The 14,859-nt window shown below is 40.2% G+C and overlaps 1 protein-coding gene across 1 annotated transcript in view; it reads left to right on the top strand.

Moving 5' to 3' along the window:
• Positions 1-14,859, top strand: part of fbxl2 (F-box and leucine-rich repeat protein 2) — a 142,717-nt gene that overhangs the window by 80,517 nt on the left and 47,341 nt on the right. Inside the window, exons 8-9 of the mRNA XM_052023033.1 lie at positions 4,673-4,799; positions 11,405-11,479. Coding sequence (XP_051878993.1) covers positions 4,673-4,799; positions 11,405-11,479 — 202 coding nt within the window. The remainder of the gene's footprint in view (positions 1-4,672; positions 4,800-11,404; positions 11,480-14,859) is intronic.

The following is a 14,859-nucleotide window of genomic DNA, read 5'->3' on the forward strand; positions in this document are numbered from 1 at the left end:
ACAGGTTCCTGGGTCCTGCATACTCTTGACTTATTGAGTTCACTGGAGAATTTATTATAGTACTGCATAACACATCAAAAACTGACTAATCCAGATACTTCTTAAATGTTGGGAGAGTATCTGTCTCCACCACCCACTCAAAATGTCTGTTCCTCATTCCAGCCACCCTCTGTGTCAAAAAATTCTTCGTCAAATCACCTCTAAATCTCTTATCCTTTACCTTAAACCTATGCCGATTGATTACAGACACCTCTGCTATGGGAAATATCTCCCTATAATCTACCCTATCTGTGCTCCTCATAACTTTGTATTCCTCTATCAGTTCCCCCCACAGCCTCCTCCGCTCTAAGGAAAACAAACCCAGCCTATCCAGTCTCTCCACGTAACTGAGATGTTTCATCCAAGGCAGGATTCTGGCAAATCTTGTCTGTAGCTTCTCCAATGTAGTCACAGTAGTGTGGTGACCACATCTGCACGCTATATTCCAGCTGTGGCTGAACCAATGTTTTATGAGGTTGTACCATGATCTCCATGCTTTTATCTTCTATACCCACTAATGAAGGCAAGCATCTTGTATGCCTTCTTCACCACCTTATCCACCCATGCTGCCGCCTTTAGGGATCTCTGGACTTGTACATCAAACCCCTCTCTGTTCCTCAATACCCCCTATGCCGCTACCATTCATTATGTCTGTCCTACTCTTAGTAGATCTACCAAAATGCATCAATGCATACTTAACAGGATTAAATTCCATCTGCCATTGCTCTTCACTATCACCAGTTTTTGTGTAAAGAGTCTGACTAGGAAGGCAGATGAGCTGAGAGTGTTGATTGACACACAGGAATGTGATATTGTTGCTGTCACAGAGACATGCTGAAAGAAAGGTAGGGTATAGAATCTTCAGATGTGGGGGGGCGGGGAATGTAAAAGAGTAGATGGCACTGCAATATTGATTCATGAGTTCATTACTACAGTAAAGAGGGAGGATATCTGAGAATTCTGTTCAACTGAGGTTGTATGGTTAGAGCATAGAAGCAAAAAGGGGACAATTACTTTACTGGCCTCCTAACAGTCAGCAGGAGATGAAGAACAGGCAAATCACAGAGGTGCAAGAATGATAGGGTTATAGCAGTAGGGAATTTCAATTTCCCCTTTTTTAACTGGGATCGGCTTGGTATGATAGGCTGAGAGGGGGTGGAATTTTTAAATTGCATCCAGGGAACTTTTTCAGCCAGTACATAGATGGTCCAATGAGAGAGAGGGCTATAATTTTAGGAACTGTAGCAAAGCAAGTGGCTGGAGAGTCACTGGGAGAACATTTTGGAAATAGTGACCATAACTCTGTGCATTTCAAGATAATTATGGAAAGGTTTGAATTTGTCCAGAAACTAAGATTCTGAATTGGGGGAAAGCAGATTTCAGTATCATGAAACAAGAGCTGGGAAAAGTAGACTGGGAGAATCTGCTTGCAGCTCTGTCTACATTTGACAAGTGAGAAGCCTTTAGAGAGTGGACGTTCAGGACCAACATATTCGCATAACGGTGAAAGGTAAGGACAGCAAGTCTAAGGAACCCTGGATGTCAATAGATATTGAGGGTTAGATAAAAGAAAGAAAAGAAGCAAATGACATGTATAGAAGACAAAAAACAGGGGAGGGCCCTTCTTGATGAAAAACACGATGATGCTGGAGGAACTCAGCAGGCCAGACTGCGTCCTGAAGAAGGGTCCTGACCCGAAATGTTGACCGCCGCTATTCTCCACAGATGCTGCCTAGCCTGCTGAGAAGGCTGACAGCCAAGGCATAGAAGGCTACAGGCCAAATGCTGGATGAGGGGATTAATGTGGTTGGCATAGATGTGGTGGACTGAATGGCTATTTCATACTGTATGGCTCTATGACCCCAAAATTGGTGATGTTGTCAATAGTGAGGATAGTAGTCTTAGGCTACAGGATGATACTGATAAGCTGTGTCTAAACCAGAGGGCATAGGTTTAAAGTAAGAGGTAGGTGATTAAGAGAGGATATAAGGAATGATTTTTCACCCAGAGGTTGGTTGGAATCTGAAACACACTATGTGAGTGGATGGTACTCTCACTCATTCATAATGTATCTAGATGAGTTCTTGAATCACCAAGATTCAGGAGTCTATGGAGCAAATGCTGGTAAATGGGAGTAGTACAGATGGGTACTTGATGGTCGGCTTGGACAGGGTGGGCCACGGGGCCTATTTCTGTCCTGTATGACTATGACTCTTCTGCACATCTGTTTTATTACTGTTCCATAACATTATTTTCCACTTTCAAAATTTTCCTTAAATCAAATTCATTTAGTTGTGCTTTACCTTTCCAATTCCCTCCAACTTGGGGTTGTATTTCTTTTGCCACTTATCTTGTATAATAACTTTTCATGTATCTGCATCCAAGGACTCGCATTAGAAACATGGCTTATAGTTATAATAACTTGGCGTGGCACATCTTTAAATGTAGAATTTTCACTGTATCTTCATTGGTTCTGCATTTATCCTTGTTTCTTACCCCTAGTATTTATAATGCTTTCTCATTTGCCATCTATGTTCAATCCCAAACAGTTAATTTTAAAATAGATCTGCATTGACAGGTAACATTCTGATTATGAAATGTACTTCCTTAGGTTACAGATGTTGGTTTACAGACTAAGTGGAGTGGGAATTTTTTTTTTATCCCAGTTAGCACACTTGTGTAAAACTATAGTGAACTGTGGTTGGAATATTTTTTGTCTGAACAAGTTTTCAAAGGGAAACCCATATATTTTCTGGTTCAGTCTCTTTGCACAGCCACAAGTGGTAAATTGTTTATTCAAAAACATATAAGAAAATCTATACAGATTTCATCAATTTATTTGATCAAAAGAATCACTATCATGGAGGTTGAATTACTTTGCTGAATTTCTTTATAAATAAATAAGACACAAATGCAAACCTGAGCAAAATGCCATAAAGAATAATTGGCAATCTACATTGTATAATTCTTGGTTTGAGAGTTGAAAGAAAAGGCTAATTGTTTCACTTGATGAATCACAGTCTCTAGTGCATAAATTCACACAGTAAATATACCTGTAACCAACATAAATTCATCTATAATGGCATATGGAATAGAAATTATTTGTGCATGCTATTATTAATAAATTGTGGATTGATGATCTTTGAATTGTCTCTTGTTGGTTCACACATTTCAAGTAGGACCAGGGCAGTCTTTGCCTGGAATATTATGTCCAATTTTAATCTTCTTACTTAGAAAAGGACCTACAGATTACAGGGGAATACAGTGAAGACTCATCAGGCTGCTCCAGGGATTACAGATCTGTCACGTGAGGGCAGATTGAGTTGGCTGGACCTCTGTTCTCTGGAATTTAGAGGAATGAGAGATGACCACCTTGAAACATACAAAATACTTAGATACCTCAACAGGATTGATGCAAGGAAGATGTTTCCCTACACTAGGGCTCATGGTCTCCAAAGAAGTGTAGACCATTTAAAACTGAAAAGAGGAAAATTTTCTTCTGTCAGTGAGCGGTGAATCTTAGGAATTCTCTGCCCACAGAGCTGTGGAGGCTCAGTCATTGTTCGCATTCAAAGCAGAGATCGATATATTTCTGGATGTTAGAAGAAAAGGATTGAGGATAGGATTGGAAAAAGACGTTGAGACAGAAGGTCAGCCATGATCTTGCTGAATGGAGGAGCAGGCCTGGGTGGGGGGGGGGGGGGGGGGGGAGGTGCGGTGCGCGGGGCGGATGGCTGAATAACCTTCTCCTGCCCCCATTTCTTTTATTCTATCCCCAACATTTCACTGTGATGGGTTTGTGTAAAATAGGTTTATGGATGTTTTCAACCAAATTTTTGGCAGCAGATGTCTGAGGTGGAAAGATAGTAAACTCCGATAATCGCTATCTGATTGTCCATAAATCCCAGTGGTTCAGCATCTCTTTCACTGAACCCTGCTTCCACCCTTTCTTTGACACACTGGGGCCTCCATTCCCATGCTTCCTTTAAACTCACTGGGTTCTGTTCTCTGTGTTCCCTAGAAACTCAAAGATTTCTGTTTCCATGCTCCCACTAAACTTACAGGGTTCAATGGAAAATTTATTATACTACCATGTAATATCTTAAAAATAAGAATTAGAAATATGTTGGAAGATTAATTGGATTAACATCCAATAGGCTGGAGGTTTTGCCAATCCAGCACCACCAAAGCCCCAAGTATACCAGATTATTGGAATATTACTGTGCTATTAGATGAAATAGCAATTCACATTGTAGGCTGTTGTCACTGCTTGTTTCGTCACAAAACAAAATATTTTCCTAATTATACCTAAGAGGTACAATTAGCAGTTTCCTGTATTACAGATTTACCTCAAATTGTTAACAACATGTAAAATCAATGGGAAAAATCCTATTTTTACCATGCAAGAGGTGGCAATACAATGGTGTGTTTTGATGCTGACAGAGTATTTCTAGTCCTCAAAAGAATTTATTGTTTCAAGCTTTGTTAACATTGGTGGACAAGAAGTGATTTTTAAGAGACATATTGTATGGCTTAATACCTGAGTTCAGGAAAGTTTGAGAAATCAATCGACTTTCAAATTTATGAAATAAATTAACCCATTGCTGAGCTGCATCTTTTTTTTGCCTTTCAGTGAGGGTAATCGAAACCTTGAGCATTTAAACATTTCCTGGTGTGATCAGGTGACCAAGGATGGGATAGAGGCTCTAGTGGGAGGATGTAATGGTCTGAAAGCCATGTATTTGAGAGGGTGCACTCAGGTTGGTAATTTTCATTTGCCAGTTTTTGAAATAAGTTATGTTCTTCCTTGTCCATCCATTCGACTTCACAAACAAATGAGTACATTGCCATACCATGAGAGGCTATAACTAAAGCACTGTATAATTTGTGAATCTTGTACAAATTCTGGAGAGTCACTTATTTTCTCTCATGCTGTTGTATATGCTGGTATCATTTTCAGTGTTTGCATCAGTTCTCTTCTCCTGAGACGTTTGCCATTTTAATTCTTTCTTATTAACATGTGCTGTTTTGTTTGTTTCACAAATTTTTGGTAGTTTAGACAATGTTTCAATGTTTCTTTATTTCATCTGCAAAGTTGATTATTCTGATGTACTCATTCTCAAGATTGGTCACTGCTAACACTTCCAAATTACATAATTTCCATTTAATGGCCAATATTATTTTTCCCAATTTTAATTAGACCCTTCAGGGACATTTAATAGGGCTGGCAAAAGTTGTTCAAATAGGTTTGAAAATCTTTGAGGGAGAGAAGTCATCTTTCAACCACTACTTCAAGATTATCCTGCTGATCAGTGCAAGAGTCACTGAGGTAATTAAATCATCAACAGTCAGAGTACTTTAATCTATAACAGATTGTGTCATGGATTAAACTACTCTTTCTAACCTTTGATAACATCACAGAAGTCAGTATATGGTTGGCTATTTAGCTTCGTTAATTCCAAATGAGCTCCAATTGGAGCCCAATTATAGGTAACCAGCAAGCAGAGAAACAAGCAATACCCACAGATCTTCCTTTAAAGTATTGTTAAATATTCTCTTCTACATTACACTTGGTTTTAGTTAAATGGCAGCTGTGGTTGGGAATGTTCTGTCTCCTTGCCTCCTTGAAATTAAAACACAAAATGCTGAAAATATCCAAGTTGTGCATTTTCTGCAGGCAGAGATACTTGACTGTTTCCTCATTGGAAAAATAACTAATACTTGCAGCTTGAACTTTTGGAGATGAGGCTCCTTTGATATTGCACACATCTTATTTAGTATCTCCACGTCCCAGTTATTTCATTTTGCTACATCTCCTATCTAAACCTTCCAGGAATTCAACTTCATCAGTTTTCTTTTTTGCCACCAGGAATTGAGATTGTCATTCAGAATATGTGGGAGTATTTCACCTTTACTTTTGTTTCCAATCATCTTTATCGTTTGTACTGTGTTACATTACAGCGACAATTAAGCAAAAGGTTCCCCACTTGTGCCATTTTCAGTAGCGTGAGCAATATAATTTATGTAAAGAAAAGCTGCCAGTATTGCCAGAGTTGTCTTCTCCCCCCTCCCATCAGGCAGAAGATACAGGAGCCTGAAAGCACGTACCACCAGGCTCAAGGACAGCTTCTATCCCACTGTTATAAGACTATTGAACAGTTCCCTAGTAGGATAAAATGGACTCTTGACTTCACAATCTACCTCATTATGGCCTTGCACCTTATTGTCTGCCTGCACTGCACTTTCTCTGTAACTGTAATGCTTTATTCTGCATTCTGTTATTGTTTTCCCTTGTACTACCTCGATACACTGTTGTAATGAAATGATCTGTATGGACGGCATGCAAACAAGTTTTTCACTGTACCTCGGTGCATGTGGCAATAATAAACCAATGTTCAATTTACCGATATTTACAGATAGACTGTAAATATACATAGTGTACAAAATTCTTAGTGGGCTCAACAGGATGGATGCAGAGTTGATGGCAGGTGTTTTTAGAACTGGGGCCACAGTCTCAAAATAAGTGGCTGGCCATTCAAGACAAAGGGGAAGAGAAATGTCCTCACCCAGAGCGTAATGAATCTTTGAAATTCCCTACCAGAGAGAGCTGCAGAGACTTGGCATTATGTATGTTCAAGGAAGAGTTTGATAGATTTTCAGATATTGAGGGAATCAAGGGATATGGGGTTAGAGCAGTAAAGTAGCATTGAGGTAACAGGTCAACTCTGATCATATTGAATGGTAGAGCAGGCATGAGGAGAGCAAATGGTCCACTCCTGCTTCTACTTTTTCTCGTAACTCCATTCCAGAAGCTGCAATTATTGAAAAAATGGCTGGGCTCATTAAGTCAGGCCTTGCTGGGCTGTTGGATAACTATTCTTGTGTAATTCTTCCCTATCATTTTGTTGAAGTAAACATTGTTAGACAATTTGGTTATAAAAAAACATGTATCACTTATTGTTATAGTGTGTTGCCGAAAGAAATTAGCAGCTTAGGAATTCTTCTTTATAGATGTGTGCGGCTGAGAATTTTACTATTTCTGTTGTACCTGCTGGTTAAATCATTAGATAAGATGCATCAGTAATAGAGGCAGGAGAATGCCACTCAGACCCTTGTACCTACTCCAACATTCAACTAGATTCTGGCTGAAACTATCTTGGACTGTTCCCATATTCCTCAATTTCTAAAATTAATTTGATCTCTGTCTTGAAAATACTGGGCGAATGAGCCTCTACAGCCCTCTTGGGTAGAGAATTCAGATATCCTCAGATGATTTGGAAATTATATGACATCATCAGTGAAGGACTGTGTCAAACATTATGACGTTTTTCATTTTTGGCATCCTGGATGGCCTTGAGAAGGTGACAGTTAGCCACCAGGATCAGCATCCTGTCCTTGTGGTTAATATGGTCCAACTTTGCCCTTTTTGGCTGGTGACAATTAAGGAACCATCCTGTTTTTCCAAGTCGAAATGATGCATGTTTGGGATGTGATTGTTAATTCTTCCAGCACCTACTTCACCTGCCTTGCCAGCGGTGTGGGTTGCAGATCTGGGGGGTGCTGCCGACGAACTCTTGGTAATCGTCCTATTGCCAGTGCTTATTGCAGCCAGTGGAGACACAAGAGACGGCAGATACTGGAATCTGGAGCAACAGACAATCTGATGGAGGAACTCAGTGGGTTGAGCATCAGGGTTTCGACCCGAAACATCGACAATTTCTTTCCTCCCACAGATGCTGCTCGACCCGCTGAGTTCCTCCAGCAGATTGTTTGTTGCTTATTCCAGCCAAGGTGATCCAGTGGTAGAATTGAACTGAATATGTTGACCTTAAAGGTGTTGAACCCCTTGAATGTGATAGCAGCTGTATCCATCAAGGCAAGTGTAGGGTCTGCCATCACACAACTGATACATATGTTGTGATTAGGGGAGGTGCTGTGGGGAACAAGAGGACGACCCCATTGTCATAGAATACATCGCCTCTGACCTGCTCAGTAGTCATTTTACCTAGGTGGTCCAGTAGAATTTGTGGTCAATGATGGCAATTCCTGTCTCTCCCCCTCCCCTTCCTGGATGTTGATGACAATGCTTTATGGAGAGGTGGCAAGCTTATAATAGAAAAAATGATCGTTGACAAAACAGCTGAAGATAGTTCATTGCAGGAACCTTCAGTGATGTCCCAGGGATAATGTAATTGCTCTTCAATAACTACAACAATCTTCACTTGTACCTGATGTGACACTAACCACAAGTATGCTTTCTGCCTGATTTCTATTTCAGTTTTATTTATTAGAGTCAACACACAAGATGCTGGAGGAACTTAGTGGGTCAGGCAGCATCTATGGAGGGAAATGGACAGTCAAAGTATTGGATAGACCTGTTGAATTCCTCCAGCATCTTGTGTGTTGCTTCAAATTCCAGCATATGCAGTCTCTTGTGTCTCTATTTTTATTTATTAGAGGCCCTTGGTGTCACAGTCTGTCTGGTGTTGCACTTCTCTGGCGTTGAGATATGCATTTGTCCTTACAAATGGAATTCAGATTGTCTCCACATTTAAACTAAGGTGTAATATTTGGGGCTATGGTGGGTCCTGGCAGTTTTCCAACTGAGTTTCATTGAGCAAGTTTTGGCACAAATGGTCTGGAACTTGATCATTGAATCTTGCAGACAATGATTGGTTCCCCAATGTCTACATGTATATAGATATATTTGGAAGAAACACCATATGGAGCCTAGGGCCAACTTCAGATCCAATAGCAAATCAGCAGGTAATAAGGACTGAATGTAGATGAAGGCCAAAAATCATACTTAAAATTGCTTCTTTGTTTTGCTTACTTAATGAGTGTTAAGGTACAGATGCAACCTTCTTTCAAAGAATTTTTATGTTTCTGAAGCTATCACATTTTATTTATTCAGAACCTAGAATATGTGCCAGCATTTTTGTTGGTGAGCAAGACATGTAGTGAACTTAGTACAAAACTGTTTTTGCCTGAACTGGCCAGAGAATACTCTGCATTCTAAAAATATAAACACTGGGTTGAATTTCAGTTTATTGAATAGATTATGTTCACATCACTTTGGGTGATTAAGCATCAGATCTGTTATGAATCTGTAGAAAAATTTCATGAAGCCATTTACAAATATTTACAAAGTAATAAGCAGGAAATGTTTACACATCCATTTAGCTCTCCTGGGCAGTGATAATCTCCTAACCATCAATATGAATGCCTTGCTGCATCCAAGGCCATTGTAATACAAAAGAGAGAAAGCATTAAAAACCTGAGCCCGTTGGCAGGGAATGGATGAGAGTCATAGAGTCACAGCACAGAAACAGGCCCTTCTGTCTACTGAGTCCAGGCCGACCATCAATACCCATTGTCATTACTCGGACATTTTAATTCTCTCCACATTTCTATCTCCTCCTACCAGATTCTGCTGCTCACTAGCGGCAATTTACAATTAACCGCATGTCTTTGGGAAGTAGGAGAAAACCAGAGCACGATTACAGAGAGAACATGTAAACTCTGCACTAACAGCAATAGAAATCAGGATTGTGCACAGGTTACTGGAGCTGAGGTAGCAGCTCTGCTGGCTGCTCCACTGTGCTGCCAATTGGGGTGATGTCTGAATACGTGGGACCTTCCTCACGTGATGATCAAAAACGTTCCTGAAGATACCGTAATCCTGCTGTACATCAGAAGGCACGTGCTTTCTGCTCTGGCTAGAAACAGACCTAACTTCTGCTTGAAGGAATTTGATGAATTCCTGTAATCGGAAGAGCTGTCCAGTCTTCCTAGCAGAACTCTCTCTCCTAAATATGAATAGTTCCACTCTTGCATAACTTTAATATGGATCCTGGTCCTCCATAACCCACTTTTTGAAACATTTAGTTGACACAAACACAATCTAATCACTTCATTATGTTATAAACCCTAGGTCTCTGCCTTATTGAAGTATAGGAATCCAGCTCTGTGACTTACCTAGGTAATTAACATACATATTAGGGCCAGCAGTAAGGGACTCAGCCCTTGAGCTCACTCCACCATTTAATGAGATCATGGCTGATCTAATAATAACCTCAGCTCTGCATTCCCATCTACTTGTTGTAACCTTTCACTGCCTTGCTTATCTCGAACTTCTACCTTAAAAGTGTTCTGGACTCTGCAACAACCACCCTTTGAAGAAGAATTCTAAAGAGTCATGACCATCATGACTCAATCAAATCCCCTCTTCTTCCTTTAAATTCCAATCCTCACCTGCTCACATTTTCCTCATAAGACAATGCTACTCTGTGAGGTATTAGCTGAGTAAACCTCCAGACTTCTTCCAATAGATAACATCCTTCCTTAAAGAAGAAGACTATTCATGTACACAGTATTTAAGATGTGGTCTTATCAGTGCTGTATGTAATTGAGGCATAACCTTTCCACTTCCGTACTCAATGCCTCTAGCTTTGAACTATAACATTCTCTTAGCTTGCAGTAACTGCACATTAGCCTTCTGCGAATCGTGCACTAGGACACCAAGTTCTCTCTGCATCTCAGAACTCACACCATTTAGATAATAGTTTGTAATACTTTCTTCTGAAATGAATTCCCCTTTTCCCACATTTTACTCCATTTGCCAAGTATTTGTCCAATCACCTAATCGCTCTAAGTACCTTTGTAGCCCTCATCATATTTACTTTCTACATTTCTTTTGTGTTATTAGTGAAGTTAGCAATTACACTTGTGGTACCTGCATCCAGGTCATTTGTATAAATCGTAAAAAGTTGAGATCCTAGCAGCAATCCCCATAGCACACCAGTCATGATATCTTCCCAGTCAAAATAAGACCCATTTATGCTTACCCTCTATTTCTTAATAGCCAGCCAATTAAAATAACTTGTACCAAGAATTAATTTTGTGTTTCCTCTGTGCCTATTCCAAAATTTCAATATGTCACAGCATATGAGACAATGGAAATCAGAACCATATTTTGACTGAGACCTACCTGCTACTGACCCATCAAAGAACTAATTCCTATTTTAAAAATGAGAGCCACATCTGGTAAGAATAGAGAGGATGTCAGTAAGACCATAAAATTGTCATGGCTGTTGTATTGTGATAATATTGTGATAGTATCTTAATGGTTCTTTTACCCTGTCTGATTAATAGTCATTGAGTTGTAGATAGTGGGTGAACTTCTCTTATTAATTGAGTAAACTAACTGTCTTCTGCATTTAATGTTGCAGTGATATTTTTGCAAATGAATACCTCCTGTTGAAAATGTTGAATGGTGCTTCCATTCAAACCTGCCTAGATGACTATTGCAATCTAATAATTGTTTCAAAGAGAGTAAAGTGATTGTGGTATTTTTCCCCAACAGCTGGATGATGACTCTCTGAAACACATTCAGATCCACTGTCCAGAACTAGTGACACTTAATTTGCAGGCATGCTCAGTAAGTATTGATTGGTTTAATCTCAATTTTAGAGTTAAATTGTACTATCTGATTATAAAGTTGTTTTAGTTCCAGTGTTTGTATCTGACAGATTTACTGCAGAAATGCTAATTGGTAGGAACATGTCAATTATGAAAACATGGAAGCAGTTATTGTAATATAATCATTACTCTTAACTTCAGTACATTTTTGATATCAAAGGCTAAATTGATCTCTGTTCGTTACCCACAAATATCATTGATGTAATGTAAAACAATATCTATACAAAAGGAGAATTGGTTTTGTAGGTTTTGAAGTGGCTAATGAGGTCAATGTGGGCATCACAGACTCTTCCACAGATGGGACAGGAGGTGGCTGATGGACGGACAGGCAGATGGATAGCTGGTGAGGTGGTGCACTCCTTCCATCACTTATGCAGGGCTTCTGTGTGCTCTCAAGTCATGGCCTTTGGTTCTCGCTACCTTCCTGAAGACTCCTCCTTCACTTCAAGCATTCTGTCATGGGCTAGAGGTTCCCAGCAGTTAGCGGGGATGCTGCATTTCTTCAAGAATACTTTAAGCGTATTTTTCAATCTTCTTCTCTGTTCATCTGGTAATGTTCTCCCACAAGAAAGTTTGGAACAGAGTGTCTGGTGTCGGGCATACAGTCGATGTGGTCTGCCCAATGTAGCCAACTGAATGTAACTAAGGCTTCAATGATGTAAATTTGGCTGGGAATATTGGCCAGGGAGAGGATGCTAACCTTGGTTCACCTATCCTTCCAATTAATTTGGATGACTTTATGGAGACTGTCTGGGTGTTTTTTTTCTCAGTGCTTTGAGATGCCTGCTAAACGTAGTCCAGGTCTTAGAAACATATAGGAGGGATCACTGCTGCTCAGTATACCTCGAATTTTAGGACATTTTTGAGGTCCTGATCTTTAAATATCCTGTTCCTCATTCAACCGAAGGTCGTTCTGGTGCAATGTTGAATTTCATCATTGATATCTGTCTTCGTGGAGGAGTGGCTCTCAATATATGGGCAATAGTACGCATTTTCGAGGGTGTTACCATGAACTTATATTGTCAGAGGGTAGGGAGGTACAATGGGGGCAAGTTGGTAAAGGACCTTGTTCTTGCAGATATTGAGTGTAAAGCCTATCTTCTTGTATGCTTTGGTGAATGAGTCAACAACTCTTGGAGCTCAGCCTCTGAGCATGTTCAGATGCAAGCATCATCTGCATCTTGACCACTGAAGTTTTGATGCCTTGTTTCTGGTGTATAGTCTGATCCTTGGTAAGGAAGCCAAGAGTCTCTTCAATTATGGCAGACTTAAGGGCAGTCCATAAGCTGTGGATACTTTGTGGCTGTGTAGTCTGGGATTTGACACATTGTCTATGAGGTGCTATCCTTGAAAGTTGGTGGGTAGACAGAGAGGTTTTTAGGTGGTGAGGTGGTGTGCTCTTTCCATCACTTATGCTGGGCTTTTCTCGCTCTTAATTCATGGCCTTAAGCTTCTCAAAACCTTTCTCAATACCTTTCTGAATGCCACCACTTCAAGCTTTTTGCCACAGGCCAGAGATTCCTAGGAGTTAGCAGGGATGCTGTGCTTCTTCGAGGAAACTTGATCTTTTTGTGGCAACAATTCTATTGACACAGATGTTATGGGGCCAGGTTGATGAAGGTAATAGAGCAGATTAGATAGTGGTCAGTCCAGCAGTCATTTGTTCCATCGTCATGGCACAGGGGATGCGATTTTCTTTGTAGTCCCTTGCTCATGTGATAATATATTCTCACATGTGGCAGTGGTTGGACTGGGGGCGTTAACATCCTTTGATGAAACAAGATGTTTGTTGTGACGAGGTCATGTTTCAAGCATTTTGTCAAGAGAAGAACCTGCTGGAGTCTTCCCTGCTCCTTCTGGGCTGATCATGCTTGCCAGAAGGTCGGGTCCCTTCCCAAGCAACAAATAATCCACTGGAGGAACTCAGTGGGTTGAGCAGTATCTGTGAGAGGAAAGGGATTGTTGAGATTTCTGGTCGAAACCTGAAATATCAAAAAGCATGATGCTTTTTGCTCAACATGTTGTTGCTCCAGATTCCAGCATCTGCAGTCTCTTGTGTCTCCACTACATCCCTTCCGACCCTGGTGTTGAAGTCACCCAGAGGATCAAGTTGTCTTCCTTTGGGATGCAGACCAGAAATTTTTCAAGGTTGCTGGAGAAGTCATCCTTGGCCTCTTCTGAATGTTCCAGGGTTGGATTCAATGCACTTATGATAACAGCATGTTGATTCCATGTTAGAATGAACCAAGGTTTATAAGGCATTTGCCAATTCTGCAGGAGAATCACTGAAATGGCTCTGGTTTGTGTTTCCAGAAAAAGATATAGCCACTGCCTTGTTCATTAAACTGACCACCTTCCAATTCAGAGACCTTATATTTGTGTTTGATTAGCTCCTCTATTTCCTTGTCATTTTTAAAAAAATCATTGTGGCTATATCCAGTCTCTGCAGATGTTATGTGATATTTGTGTTGTATGTAGTTAAGGAGCCTGAATTGCTGAATTTGCCTGGAATTTCCAAGAGGACATGGGGGAAGAATAGGAAAGTTGCTTTTTATTGAAAATAATTTATAAAAATGACTATTATATAATCAATCCCCATCTCTTTGTCTGACAATATCTTCTGTTTTACACTCTGAAGTTCTGTCATACTTCAGCAAGAGTTGATTAAACACAATTCATCCTTCCATCCTGTTGGAAGGGTGGAATCAGCTTTAATACATCAAAATATATCAAACAGGAGCAGGACCAGGCCATCTGCCTCTTCATGCTTGTTCCATCATTCATCAAGATCAGGGCTGATCTTCTACCTCAGAGAGACAGATAGACAGCCGTAGAGCCAAATCCTGTTGGCTGTCCCTGGCATTTCTGAAGGGAGTTGTTAGCATTCAGCTGCTCCCGGGTAAGTAAGCACTGGACATGGGTAGACCTGCTGTAGGTGCAGTATGTGCTGAATGACAAATGTCAGCACAAATGTCTTTCAACACAGTCCTTGGTCTACACATGGTCTACCAATGCAGATGTTACCCAGAATTATGGTGGGGAGTTCACCACATCCACGCTGTCCCAGTCAGCTCTGTATTGAGTAAAGTTAAGTTCTGTTGCTTATTTTTCACTTGTTTTACTTTGTTTTAATATTTTAATTATATATTTTTAATTTTTTTTATTTTATGTAAGCTTTTATTTCTGTAACCGTTTCAAACAATTTATGTGGTTTTCAGAAGTCTCTGTATGATAGAGAAATATAAAAAGCTGTCAGGACATCCTCTGGGCCTACTTACCACTAAGGCTTCACTGGATGCCTCCTGGCTATAGGGAATAGTCACTTCATTTAGCCTAGGT

Source organism: Pristis pectinata, chromosome 9, assembly GCF_009764475.1.
Source record: "Pristis pectinata isolate sPriPec2 chromosome 9, sPriPec2.1.pri, whole genome shotgun sequence".
NCBI classification, from domain to species: Eukaryota; Metazoa; Chordata; class Chondrichthyes; order Rhinopristiformes; family Pristidae; genus Pristis; species Pristis pectinata.